Source organism: Schistocerca gregaria, chromosome 1 (genome assembly GCF_023897955.1).
Source record: "Schistocerca gregaria isolate iqSchGreg1 chromosome 1, iqSchGreg1.2, whole genome shotgun sequence".
In the NCBI taxonomy this organism is placed as follows: domain Eukaryota; kingdom Metazoa; phylum Arthropoda; class Insecta; order Orthoptera; family Acrididae; genus Schistocerca; species Schistocerca gregaria.
Window position 1 is genome coordinate 980,693,234 of NC_064920.1, and position 14,368 is coordinate 980,707,601.

Consider the following 14,368-nt stretch of genomic DNA (forward strand, 5'->3'; position numbering starts at 1 on the left):
CAGAGCCTGCATGCCACACTTCTAAAAATCAGAACTAGCTGAGGCTAACCACTTCCTTACAGCTTTGACAGCAGCATCTGCATCTTGAAAATGTTCGTGTCCACCTTTCAGAGGCCCAAAGAGATGGAAGTCTGAAGGCACTAAATTGACACTGTGCTGGATGTGGTAAAGCAGTCCAACCAATTATTGCGATGAGTTGCTTGGTCTCAAAACTGGTGTGTGACCTGGTGTTATTATAATGTAGGTGAAAGTTAATCTTCTATTCTGGCTTTCAGTGTAATCAGTGTCGTCTTATAGTGTGCTAAATTGATAGTTTCTCCAAGCCCCAGTACATCCAAAAGAACCATGCCTGGCTATTCCAGAAGACTATGCCTGCATGTAGGTGCATCTTGAATTTGATGGAGAAGTCGCATGTCACCATTCCATCGACACTTTAGGATTCTAGCACTTAATGGTAACACCATGTCTCACCTCGGGTGATGAACCTATTCAAAAACTTGTCAACTGCAGCTTAATATTGTTCCAGTGGGTCTTGACAAATTTCCATTCAATGAATTTTCCTTGTTCTTCTGCAAGCATCCATGGGATCCATCTCGCACAGACTAGGTGGTAACAAAGATATTCCAACGTTGTTTGCAATGCATTACATCTGACGTTCAGCATTGCAAACAATTCTCTGATCATTATCCACTGATCAGTATGGATGAGTTGATAAAGACCCTCTTCATTGCAAGGGACGACAGCTGTGCAGGGTAGCCTGGTCATGGCTTGTGTACACATCCTTTTCACCACCTTGAAAATGCCGTACCCATTGCATCTCATTGCTCATGTCAAGTGTACCGTCTCCATAAACCTTTAGCAAGTGTCGATGGATTTCAGTCGGTGCAATTTCTTCAGCAGTGAGGAATTCACACATCGCCGTTTTATACATGCCTCTATATCGGACTCCAATTTGGAACACTCAACTTCTGGCACCAACAACCGGAGAACAATGGAACCATCTACAAATGATAGGAAGGTTAAAGCATTAGCACTACACTGACATCTGGCATGAACATCCAAAGCCACCACAGATTAATAGGAGGCATCACGTTTGGAATGACCTTCACAGGAGCATATGTCAGTTTCTTAAAGAGTAGCTCCAGTCAAAAGTAAATACCAAATAAATTAATCAGACATAAGAAAGTGATTAACTAGCAAGTCATCATTGCACTTAATTTCTTAGTTAACTGTTTTCTTAATAGAAGTTGACTAGTGATTCCTTTTCTCTCAAATGAATCGCACAGAGATGTCCATAAATCGAAAGAGGTTATCTTCTTTTTTGCATATTCAAAGTGACTGTCAGCATTGCATTGTATAAGACAAGACTTAAATTTTATGTCTTGTTTAGTCTACTTGGTCGCCTTTCCTTTCGTGACAAACTGCTTGTCTGCCTCTGTGTCCACAAATTCCACCTTTGTGAGAATTTGCTTGCACAAATAGTGAAAGTTCCAGTTCCTTGAAGAGTTTCCATCCTTAATTTCCAATTGCCAAAATTTTTTCCATTAAATAATAGGATAAGCTATTTTTCCACTTCAGTTGCCATCTTGAAAAAACTTTACGTGAGTATCCACTCGTGGCCAGGTTTAATTAAAAAGGGAAAGTCATTGCAATTGGAAATAGGAATGAATTGTAGCTATGTGTTTTAAATTTTCTGCAACACAAAGCCTTGTCAGCTGTTTCAACTGAAACTAAAGTGAAACTGTGGCACCACAGATTAGTCCATTTGAGTTACGGTAGCTTTAAACGCCTTCAGTCGCAATTTTGTGTTACTGAACTGGACACTTAAACAATCCCCATGGAATGATGCTCAGATTGTGTCAAAGGAAAACAATCACAACTGCCATACAGTCACACTAGAAAATGTACCACCGGACCTCTTGAGTTGATCAGCGATTTGTGTGGGCCGATCTCACCAGAATCTTTGTGTTAAGTTGTTGAATGCAAGTAAATAAAATAGGAATTGAGGTTTCAAAGAATAAAGAAGAAATGTAGGAGCTAAATGTCACATTGGAAGAGCTTGCAATAATGATTAGACATGAAAGATTATAACCACAGTCAAGACTCCTATGGAAGTTAAACTGGAAATAAAGAAAGGAAAAAGGAACAATAAGCCATGCAGAGAGTTTATTGGCTGCTTAATGGTCTCAGAAAATGAACAGAAATCTTATTGGAAAAAAATGCAGTTTGACCATGCTGCAATGTAAATTAAGATTTTTCTGGTGAGAAGATGTTAGCACTGCTGCATACCTACTAAATAGAAGTCCTAGTGCGACTTTGGAAGGAAAGGTTTTTGCAGCGTTGTGGTACAATAAGAAACCTAAGTTGAGAGTATTTGACTGTATTGAGTATCTGCTGGTACCAAAGGAGTTGAGAATAGGAAAGCCTGACAGCAAATCTTTGAAGTGCTATTTCGCTGACCACTGTCTTAATGGCTACAGACATTGACATCCAGAGGATGAAACATAGTTTTCTACGTAGGAAGATTTGACTTTGAAATCGTACCAATTGAAGACTGGATTCCGGAATCTGTACAAGAATTGTCAGAGAAGGAACACACATACTATAATAAAGGAGAACTCGTCGTCAAAGATAACTTAAATGATAGAAGTCATGAAAGAATTCTCGTACCAGAACTGGCCAGTGACGAAGAAGAAACTGAAAATGAAGCTGTCTGACATTCTACCAGGAAAAGGAACCCTCCTAAATACCCAGTTGATCAGGCTGTTCTTGCGCTGAATGCTGAATCATTTGTTGATGATGTACCGAAAAGGCAAGGAAACTGCAACTTGTGAAGGTAAGGAATATTGGTATAAAGCTATACTATATGAAACTGAGTCTATAAAGGAAAAAGACTTGGCTCTTTATTATATTATCAGATGGAAGGAAGACAATGGATATTCAAATTGGAGGAGGACAGAGATGGAAATATAAGACACAAGGATAGACTTTTGGCTAAAGGGTGTTCAAACAAAAGGATTTGACTTTGAGGAAACCCAATCACCAGTGGCTAGACTTCTAACTGTTAGAATAAGGTTAGTTTTTAGAATCCAACAAGGACTGGTTCTGGAACAATTTGATAATGCCATGTTTTTCTTCATGGATTACTCAGGGAGGAAATCTAAATGACTGTTGCTGAAAGAGTGGCAATTGCTGAAAAATGCAACTGATTTGGTTTGCAGGCTACAGAAGGCTTTATACATTTTAAAGCCTCTACAAGATTCACTTGGTCAGAAGCAGATAAATGCCTTTACTGTGTGATATTAAAGGAAGTTGTCATTTACATTATGCTCTGTTCATGACTTTCTTGTAGTAGGAAGTAATAGAGGAAATGGACAGAGCGAAATAAAAGTTAAAATAAAGGAATTAGGAGAGCCACAATGATACTTGGGAATCAAGGTTTCAAGGAAAAATAAGAAATTTATCTGAGCCAAACGTCATATTGGAAAGGCTTGCTAAAATGATTAGTCATGAAAGATTGTAACACGGTCAAGACATTTATGAAAGTTAAACTGGGAAAAGGGAAGGAAAAAGGATCAATAAGCCATGCTGAGAGTTTATTGGCTGCTTGACAGTGCTGCAATGACAGCAACAGGGCCTGATTTGTATTCTATGGTAAACTTCGTAAGCACATACCAAAACAATCCATCAGAACAACTCTGGGGATGCTTGAGAACGATGTGAAACGACATTATCGAAGAGGGAATTGAGAAGCTCTTCTGTCCTATCTTGATGCAAACTATAACAAAAAGGAAGATGCAAGATCTACCTCTGATTATCTGTTACAGTTGTTTGGAAATATTGTCTGTTAGGCAACGAAGAGACAGACTAATGTTTTGTCTTTTTACAGAGGTGGAATATGTAGCTCAGGCAACAACTGCTCTGAGTTATGCTGGCTGAAATACTTACTGGATGACGTGCAAATTCCACTCCAGCTACCAATTTGTCTATTGTAGGATAATCACTCCTGTATATGGCTACGGAAGAAATGGGAGCATTGTTGGTAGAGGCACATCAACTTTAAATATAACTTTGTGTGTCAGCTTCACTGCTGAGCATGTACATTTGAAGGACCAGATTGCAGACATTTTTACTAAAGGCTTACCAGCTCCTAGGTTCATAACTTTGAGAAGCTTGTTGGGTTTCTTAATTTTTTATATAAAATCTAAAATTATTGAATTGAGGGGTTTTGAGTTGCAATTTCAATGATTATATCTGTGATTTATGTAAAATAACATCAAAGATAAAACACATGTTTGCTTTATTCTGTGCTCAGTTGTCTTTGGTTATTTTTCAATATAATATAACCAACTAATAATAATCTTTAATATTTTGTTAGCTTACTTAAGTGTGAGAAGCTGAAAATTTAACAAATATTATGCACAGTAAAAAATTTTTACTCTCAGAAATGTTTTGGACAATTTTTGATATTAATAAAATGAAAAATTTTTGTATTTAGCATTTAGTAGTTTTAAAAATCTAGCAATGCTTTTTGAAACTAATAGCTTTTTTTGGCTTGTCTTGGAAGCAACAGATTTTAGAAGTGGTTGATAGAGTAGTAGTAATAGTAGTTTATATATAAATGCAGTAAAGTTGATTCCATTTACTTTCTCTCAAAACAGAACACGAGTGCAGAGCTACACAAAAATAGATTTGGTTCTGGTGGACGTGGGCGCTGCATAAAGCTTGGTGAAGCATGGTACACCCCAAGTGAATTTGAAGCATTATGTGGAAGAGCATCGAGTAAAGACTGGAAAAGGAGCATCAGGTACATTTAGGTTTAAAAAAAATTACTACTTCTTGGCATGGCTAAAGTCTTTAAGAACAGTCATTAGTTGTGATCTAAAGGTGATAGCTGACAGACTTCTTGGTGTTGCTGTTGTTCTTTATCTTGATGCATGGGTATCGAAATCATTAAACAGTTGTAAATATAATCTATATTTACATTCACTGGATATATGCTTTAATGCACAGGTGGCATTACGTTGGATTTAATTGCCTTTTGTTAGATTATTGCTTAAGATCTTTAGATTAGACTAAGAGTAATGGTGTCCTCAGAAGCTCCTCATTTATGAATTCAGTAGCAGAAAGCAGAATCTCTGCTCAATATTAAAGTGCCATAAACTAATACAGTGATGAGTAACAGACTGCTTTTCATATTAGATAAATATTTTGTAAATTTCCTCCTCCTCTAACTTCCATTCTTGCAATGTATAAGAATATTCCTTCCAGGTTTGGTGGCCGAAGCCTGTTGACATTAATTGATGAGGGGATATTAACACCACATGCAACAAGCTGTACCTGTGCAGCATGCTGTGATGATGACAATGCGGTTAGTGTGTTACTGAATGCATGTAAATATTAATTTTGCATTAACAACATAGTTAATTCTGTGTAGCTGTATTATTATTATTATTATTATTATTATTATTATTATTATTACTATTATTATTGAAATTGGTCTTGTAGACAGGACCAGTTCGGTTATTTACACCGTACAAGCGGCGCAAGAGGAAGGATACTGGTAACTGTGATGGAATGGGGCGAAAAATGAAGAGATCATCTTCAAAGGATGGGGATGGTAGTAATGGTGATGACAGTGATACTGGTAAGTATGGAAGAAATAAAATGAGTTTGACACAAAACATTTCGAACTACAGTGTACTCCCAATTATTTGTATGCAGATTATTGGATTTGCAGGTTATTCATTAAAAAAAAGAGCATGTCGTGCAAATGAGAACTGCACAGAGCCATGCGTGAGCAGGCACAGTTTGCGGCGGCTGCTGCTGCTGATGCCACCCGTCTAGTAGACATTGTCCCAAATAAATGTTTGAAAATATCTTGATTATTCGTGTGTCTTCTCCCTCACATTATCCCAAATAATCGGGAGTATATTGTATTTAAATACAAAAATTAACTTGTTCGGAATGATCCTTAGCTTTAAAGTAAATTTTTGCTACTGCAATTTGTGAGGTACATTGAAGTTAAAATACCACAAATGTTCTCCCCTAACCCCTTCGAAAAATTATCACAAAGTCTGAAACTTGTCATTTCTCGACGTAACAAAGCGCACACACACAGCCTTTTATGGCTGTGTCTCATGCGATGCTGGAAGGAATGATAAATGGTATCCGTGTCTCACCCATTATCACAATCAATGAAAAGAAATCTAATTTATGATTGCATCACTCGTCAACATACATGGCACCCACCTGGAGGACACTTTCTGCATTTTAAAGTCTTCATATAGGATTGCATGCACAAATCTCACAGAAATGGCAACGGTGGAGGCAATTCATTCCACACTCATTCAGCAATCATCCAAAACAAATTTCTCCACTTGCTCAAATGTGGCAGACCAGCTGGTGTACAGATGTCTCTTTTCTTGTTTCTTGAACCCGGCTTCTTGAGAACTCTTCTGAAGTCATGATAAGTTTAGTAGTGGTGTGGAACAATCTGTTGTGGGTGAATTCATTTCAGACTAATAATCCGTCCAGTTAATGTGAAATAACAATGTATGATAGAAGGGTTCAGATAAACCTTATTACACTTCCACAAGATTTTAATAAATCCACCTGGCACAGTTTACCCTAGAATTGGAAGCTCGCTCGGGTTTAATGAAATAACGTCCGTTCAGTTATGTTGGTATTTGTTACAGGTTGTAATGTGAACTGCTGCTTGGCAGTGTTGGTGAGTATTCAAAATCTACTTGCAATTAATGTTCATTTATCAAAAAGAATAGTGTTAATCAGTGAAATGCAATATCAGTGAAGTTACACAGTAGTTGGTAACTTAACTTTTGAAACTGCAGGTTTATTGGCATATCTGGAAAAGAACACTCTTATACTCCCATTTGATCAGCAAATTCCATGTAACAGTTTGTATCTGTAGTAGGACTTATGTTGCAAATCATTTTGCTGAATAATGAATTGATTTGCATTAGAGTGCTGCTAAGCAACGTGATCGACAAAGTGATATTTGTCCTGATTAAAACAGAACCTTGATATTTTGAATAAATTTTCGGTTCGTTTTTATCAAAAATCGGTCTTTGTCTCCCTAAGTAATTTCAAACTTTGTGCATTAAGTCCATGCATGTTTGCAATTATTATACGCAATTTAATGGAAAGCTCAATCACGCACTAGCATGTAACATGTTTCAAATTGAGCACGCAGGTTTGTTATTCCTGATGTAGCTAAAAACTTGTTGTAGTAACGTGATGTCCTTCTCGCGTAAACTCTAAATGAAGCTGGATTTCTCTCTATTCGATTCAAAATCACAAAATGAAATTTGCTACACAGGTCAGCGAACTGTACATATGAACTTATAGCTCTCTAATTGGTAACTCATTTAAGAGTAAAAGCTGCACATAAATTCAAACTTTTTATATGCATACAAAAATCAACACCTTTATATTAAACAGATAAATTATGGCATGCAACTCGTAATTAAACATTTCCTATTCTAAATAAACTTCAAGAAATTGTATTCATAATCAATAAAATTTTATCCCGTGAAAGAAACTATTAGTCTGCAAAAACAGATTCAGATTACTGTCAACTCGTGTCTGGATGATGATGTCGTGAATTGATACTAGATTGGTATGAACGAAATACGTGTACTCAAAAATACTATCAGTTGAGTAATTCACGGGCTTTTGTGACAAAGTTGGTAGCCCTTGCATCGCTACACTGGTATGCAGCTGACATTATCTTGGTTTATTGTCACACAATGTTCTGCTTTCTTTGAACTCTCACAACCACAAACGTGCATTCAACACATTCATGATAACATCCCCGAATCTCACGCAACTGACGATAAATTTCAGCTGGCGCTACACCACACAAAAGGAGAGAATGAATGATTGTGCTGTTCTTGCAATGGAAACACAATTTTAAGTATCATAAAGTCTTTACTATCACTGCTGCCACTAGACATTCTGTGTGCCATACAGGCTGCCATCTCTACCACATAGTCAAAAGTGCACGCATATTTTAAAACAAATTGCATATTTCTCTTTCCACGGCTGAGAGAAATAATCGGAGGTGTCATAATTTGAATGTACCTCACATATTTCCACTGTTATCAGTGCAACAGCAACATAAACAAATTCTAGTTTTAATATTAACTCTTAATTTTAAAAATAAAGATAAATGGAACTGTGATTATATTTCTTGGTGGTATTCCACTGCGTTCCTCAAACCGTGTAACTGACTCATCCATCCAGGCAGTTATAGGGAACGTATGGTTTCACATGCACTCAAAACCACAGTTCAGCTCATTGTTTAACTATAACAAATGTTGCTAATAATGAGAGGTGACACATGAAAATATTAGCAGCAACTGGGAACTGAACTGATGATTTTTCTTATTTGTAGTCCCACACTTCAGCACTGAATCACAAAGATATACCTTGTGTAAATTAATAAGTGATGTGCTATCAACCTTGACATCTATTTTAATGCTCTAATAGAGCGAACGACCCCCTCCCTCCACATGCACACACTAATTTAGTAGAAAGTAATTTATGAAATAGATAATGAAATAACTGTCAGTTAGATGATAGGTGGGGAAAGTTATTAATTTAAATAATGCATAATGAGAGTAATAACAAAGTGTGTGCTAATGTTAATGGAATTATTGCACCATAAAAGTATTAAAGAGTAATCATTTATAATCAAAAACCTCTCTAATTAGGTTGACTTGTAGACATGGTGTATGTGTCTTAAAGAAGTTTTATTGCTGGCTTAAAGAAATAGGATAAACTTAGATGTGAAAAGCTGAATATTTATGGAACAGGCTGAAAAACTGACATTATTACTTAATAGCCACTACTTCTAAAAGTTTTTTATTTATATTTGTGGATTGAATATCTGTGCTAACTTCATGAATTTGTAGTAACACTGCTGCTATTATTGCTGTCTGTTGCTAAGTTTATCTTCATAAATATCAGTGTAACTCCATGATCAGGCCCAATGGACCACACAGTACTGACTGGCTGCCTAGTCATTTTTACAAATTAGCATTATGTGGTGTGGAGAGGTTTGGTGTCAGCAGTCGGCTCTTGCTGCCACTGGCAGCTTTCTGACCTTAGAGCCACTAGTTCTCAGTATTGAAGTAGTTCATAAGGCTAGTAGCACCCCATTCCTATCTTCCCACCAACAAATTCCCTGGTAGTTCTAGAAACTGAACCCCGGTCTCCCATGTGGAAGCGTAATACACCAAAGGCTCACCTGCAGGGGTGGACGAAGTATCCATCTACTTTTAAGACTAAGCAGCAAGCAGTAACAACAAAGTGAGAAGGTGAGTGCCAACACTAAAAATCCAAAGGTTTGGGGTTTGATCCCCTAGAAATTTTTCATTAATCACATCTATCACCTCTCCACATAATTTGATAAAATAAAAAAATACCAAGTTGCATTTTGATTTGGAGCTCACATTAAACAGGCTATGCTTGTCAGCTCAGATTTCAGCAGGAGGGGAAGGCATACTGCCCGAAACAGGACCAAGTTCAATAAGGCAGTGTGAGTTTAGAACCAAACTCCATCTTCAGAGCTACTCTAGTGGTGCAACTTTTTGTTGCAGTAGAGGTAGTTGCTAAATTTCAAAAAGTAACTTCTTGATTCTGGAAATCTTACTCTGCTGATACTAAATACTGGCAGGCCAGACAACCTCTAGGTAATTTTAATTATTATGTTACTGAAATTCCTGAAAGTTTCTCCACCTGCAATTAGTCTGCATCCAGAAGATTCTGCTGTGTAGTAGATTTGTAGAACATAACTAGATTAATACTTTTGGATGCACTAGAAATGTTAATCCTTGGTTTCATATTATGCTAAATCCCACTTCTCGCAGCCTCCCTAACTTTGCTCTTCCTCTCCTCACCCAATAAATCAATGTACATTAGACTCGATCATTGTTTTTCAGGTGGTGGAGATTGTAAGTCAGAGCAAGCTTGGAATAATACAGATTCATTTGTTCAAAGTAGACTTGGAGAAGGCATGGTTAGTTCTCCTTCACCAACTCATTCTATTGGTGATGTCTCAGAGATGCAGCAAGGAACTGTATCATCAGTTAATGAAGGCTTGAAGAGGTTAGAAGAGGTTAGTGCTATGTATCAGATTAAAGTTAAAATATGCTAACAATTTGTGTGTGGTGTTTACTTATTTTTGTACTGAATGTTCCAAGTAAGGTGGAACAGTGACAAGTCATAGGAAAAGCATATCTGAGCATAATGTTTCAAATCCAGCCATCCAGTTAGTTTTACCATGGATTCTCTAAATTATTTAAGGCAAAAATAATGGGATAGTTCCTTCAGAATGGAATTGTGTAATTTTGAAGCTTATTGAGGGTCTTTTCACATGTTTTTGACATATGCGCAATGTCACTTCCATTTCTGCCAGTCCCTCTCCATCAACTGTAACATGTTAAATTTTGCCTGCAGGACATCTCACATTTTAGTAGTATACAAAGTGTTTCAGATAATGTTCTTTTCTCTGTAATATACAAAATAACAAGGGGAAACAATATTGTCTTAATTAACTGTAATAAACATTTCTCTTCCTGCAGAGTTATGAATATAATTTTAGTTATTTTCCACATAGTGACAGCAACAAGCTATAATTTTTAAAATAGAACACAATTTTTGTGCCATGTAGCTGATATATTTAAACCAACTGAGCATAAATAAATTGTAATAAAATTTCTATAAAGTTTACTTCAGGAACTAGAAATGTTGAGACTGGGGATGAACCAATGTTGCGTTCAATGTTCTGGTGGCAAAATGTACATGTAAGTGATGTGTCCAAACTAGTACTAATTTTCATTAATGCGAACCTTATTACACCTTCTGAACAGCATGCAAATGAGACATAAGGTTCTTGGTATCATGGAGTGTAGAACTTAACTGATGTTCTGTTTGAAGTCACGTGGGTTGTGGGTTTGTTGACATAAACGTGATTCTTTAGACGTCCCTGTAAAATGTAATCTACTGACATTAAATTGGGTAACTGTGAGCTGTCCCTGAGGATTGCCAAAGTCCTAACCATCTTCCAGGGAATCTATTGTTTAGGTCTTATATAACATTACACGCAGAACAGGCTGGATGATGATAGTGTTGCATACACTTATGGTGTCTATTGTCTTGGAAGACATTATCAGGGATAGCACTTAAAATTATCAACATTAAAACCTCAATATGTCTTAATTGTCACAGTACTGGCCACAATTTAATCTCAAAGGATTCTGACATACCCAGCTAAAATTTTCTGTGGTTCAGTAGTGCATATTATGATGATTCACTGCATCATAATTTGTGATGTGGTTTTGCCAGCGAACATAACATATTGTAAGGCACCAGGAGTTAAAATATCAAATTTGATGAAAGTAACTGATCGAAATTGTTCCCTTGCAGCTCTTGTCAGCCAGCAACTTTTCATAAGCTGGCATTGTCGGAGGTGTTAAAATTCCTATCTCCCCATAAAGTTTTTACATACCACAGCTCCCTTTAATAGCATGGAACTTATTTCCTGTAAGCTTAACACATGCCCTATTGTGTTGTCCCTTCTTGTCACTGTTTCCAAAATGTTCCATTCTTCACTGATTCTGCAGAGACCACTCCATTCCTTATCTTATCAGTCCTCTTAATTTAAACATCCCTATACAGCACCACATCTCAAATGCTCCAATTCTCTTATCTTCCAGCTTTCTCTCACTCCACGATTCACAACCACACAGTAATGGGCTCCAAACATACATTCTTAGAAATTTCTTTCTCAAATTAAACTCTGTTAATAAACTTCATTTGTCCAGAAATGCCCTCCTTGCCTCTGCTAGTCTGCTTTTTATGTCCTCTTTGCTTAATGTGCCTTATGTTATTTTGCTTCCAAGGTAGCAGAATTCCTCAACTTTATGCTCCAAATTTTTATGTTAAGTTCCCACTAATCTCATTTCTACAACAAGTCTTTACTTTCACATTTCCTCAGTGTATTCTGTCCATAGTCTGTACTCATTATGCTGTTCTCTCCATTCTACAGAACCCAGTATTTTTCTCTTTCACTGAAAGTTGCAGTGTCTTTAGCTGTGTCATGTTGTAAGCATAAAGTCCAAATCTAAGAACAGTGTTTTGAGTGAAGTGGAATGCATGGCACTGAAAGCAGATGGAGAGGGCTGCTACTGTACAAACATGAAATATTGCAGAATACACAGACAAGAAATTTTGAGAACCTTCCATATGCGATAAATACTAAATAACAAATGATTGCTGATGGTCGGTGTTGACTGGCGAACTTAAGCACACTAGCCCAAGCCATGTCAGACTGCAGATGCACACATACACAGCCTGTGGCATTGCTCCCTCTTCTGGGGAATAGTGTGACATGCTGCTTCAGAATTTCTCATTGGAGCTGACTACAGCACCTTGGATGTAGATCTTGTCAATGGTTCCACATATGGCAGCATTGGCAGCTCCTCGCACGCTGTTTGAGCATCAAAAGTAGCCCCCATCCATCAAAACTTCACCATTGTTAAGTGAGTCTGAGTTTTCTTGAACAAGAAGTCTCAATCAATCTGCACCTCGGAGTGTAGTAGGGCTTTGTGTGGAGAACATGGATGACATCTGAGCTTTGGTCTTCTTGATGAATGGTAATAATTGTAGACTTGGTTTGCAATTTGAGACGTGCCAAAGGAAAAGATGTGCCCCAAAGTAACACTTCAGTAGTTTTTCTGACAGTCCCATGTTCCTCATAAGCATAAAAAATCTGTAGTAGGCCTCCTGGACTATATCATGGGGCAGTTTGGCATTCTAGTGGTCTAGGTCCTTCTCTGGATCCTGCAGGGTCTGTATATGAGCCAGCTGTCTTGCTTCTTCAGTCCTGATGATGTCTTTCATGTAGTCATCCTGTGTATTGTCTGGTTGAAACAGGAATAGTTTATCCTTTGTTTCGGCTTTGCAGCTATAGAGCAGAAAGAATGGTGTAAATCTCGTAGTGTCTTGCTCAGTTGTTATATGTAAATGTCGTGAACTGGCAGTATTGTATCCCAGTCTCTCTGTCCATGTCATTTTAAAGATACAGTATACCTGCCAACGTATTAGTGTTCCATGAGGCCATTCATCCTACAGCATCTTTCTCTGCTTCCTACTGAATTATCCATTGTTCAGCTGTCAACATCCCATATAAGTGCTGGTTGATTGGTGGATAATCTGCAGTGTTGATATTGTGTTTTATCATGATTTGAAGGTATCCAAAAATTGTAGCAAAATAGGTAACACTCACCAAACATCCATCTCTTCGGCCAGATGCAGTTAGTTGCTTCCTCCTCTACGTTTTGTGTAGTGACAGTGAAGCACAATTCTTTGTCATTGGAATTAACTGCCCTCCCTGGACTTGGTCGGCTGCCCCTAATGCACATACCTTTAGGGATAATCTTTGACTGCACCTGACAGTTTGTAATCAGATGTGCTCCTTGACTACCTAAAATGCTTAGGACAGTATTATGAAAAGGACAGATTGCTACTCACCATAGAGGAGATACCAAACTGCAGACATTCAAAACAGAACTCTCCCAATCTGGCAGTCTTTCTGTTGTCCTTGTCCTGTGGCTGAGCATCTCCTCTGTATGGCGGGTAGCAACCTGTGCTTTTCATCTTATTGTTGTTGTTGTTCCATCTTTGATTTTTCCATTGTTTAAAATGCTTAAGATTGTCACTGGCATATCGGTGTTTCCACCCCACCCCCACCCCCCTCAGCACCCCGAATAGCTTTTTGCATTTGACAAAAGTTCACTTCAGCTGGACATCTTGATTTATGATTGGATCTCATTCATGAGACGGCAGGATAACAATAACTGCTGAGAGCAGTTTTTATTGTGTTCTAGTTGGAATAGACTTGTTAATCTAGAGCTCTGATCTTCCACAGTCTTGTTGCTTGTGATGCATGCTAAGTCCCATCTGAGAGTGTTACTAAGTACATTCTGTTAAAACATATTCAAAGGTATGTGTTCTGTCATGAGTAGCATATTTTTGCACACGTGTTCTTGTGGGTTGGAGGTATTTCCAAATTTCAACTTTCAGCACACTCATCTTGATATTGCAGAAAATAGTCTTTATTTTTTAGCTGGTGATCAGCTTTTAGCTTTACAGAAAATGAAGCCGCTAAATTGACTAGTGCCCAAACACGTTGGCTGTCAATGAGATTTACTGATATTTTTGGTGACTGTCATCTATGGAGGACTTCAATCTGCATTGGGTTCACCTCTGTAGATGGTCACTTCACTTAGTTTTCATGAATTCAATGGCTAGGCAAGTGTCAGGTACCTCTGTGACAACAGGA

The 14,368-nt window shown here is 37.6% G+C and overlaps 1 protein-coding gene across 2 annotated transcripts in view; it reads left to right on the forward strand.

Moving 5' to 3' along the window:
* The window catches only part of LOC126277637 (deformed epidermal autoregulatory factor 1), a 47,323-nt gene that overhangs the window by 8,650 nt on the left and 24,305 nt on the right, over positions 1-14,368 (forward strand). For both annotated transcript variants that reach the window (XM_049977374.1, XM_049977375.1), the window contains exons 4-7: positions 4,662-4,807; positions 5,272-5,371; positions 5,509-5,647; positions 9,966-10,141. In XM_049977374.1, the coding sequence (XP_049833331.1) occupies positions 4,662-4,807; positions 5,272-5,371; positions 5,509-5,647; positions 9,966-10,141 (561 nt within the window). The remainder of the gene's footprint in view (positions 1-4,661; positions 4,808-5,271; positions 5,372-5,508; positions 5,648-9,965; positions 10,142-14,368) is intronic.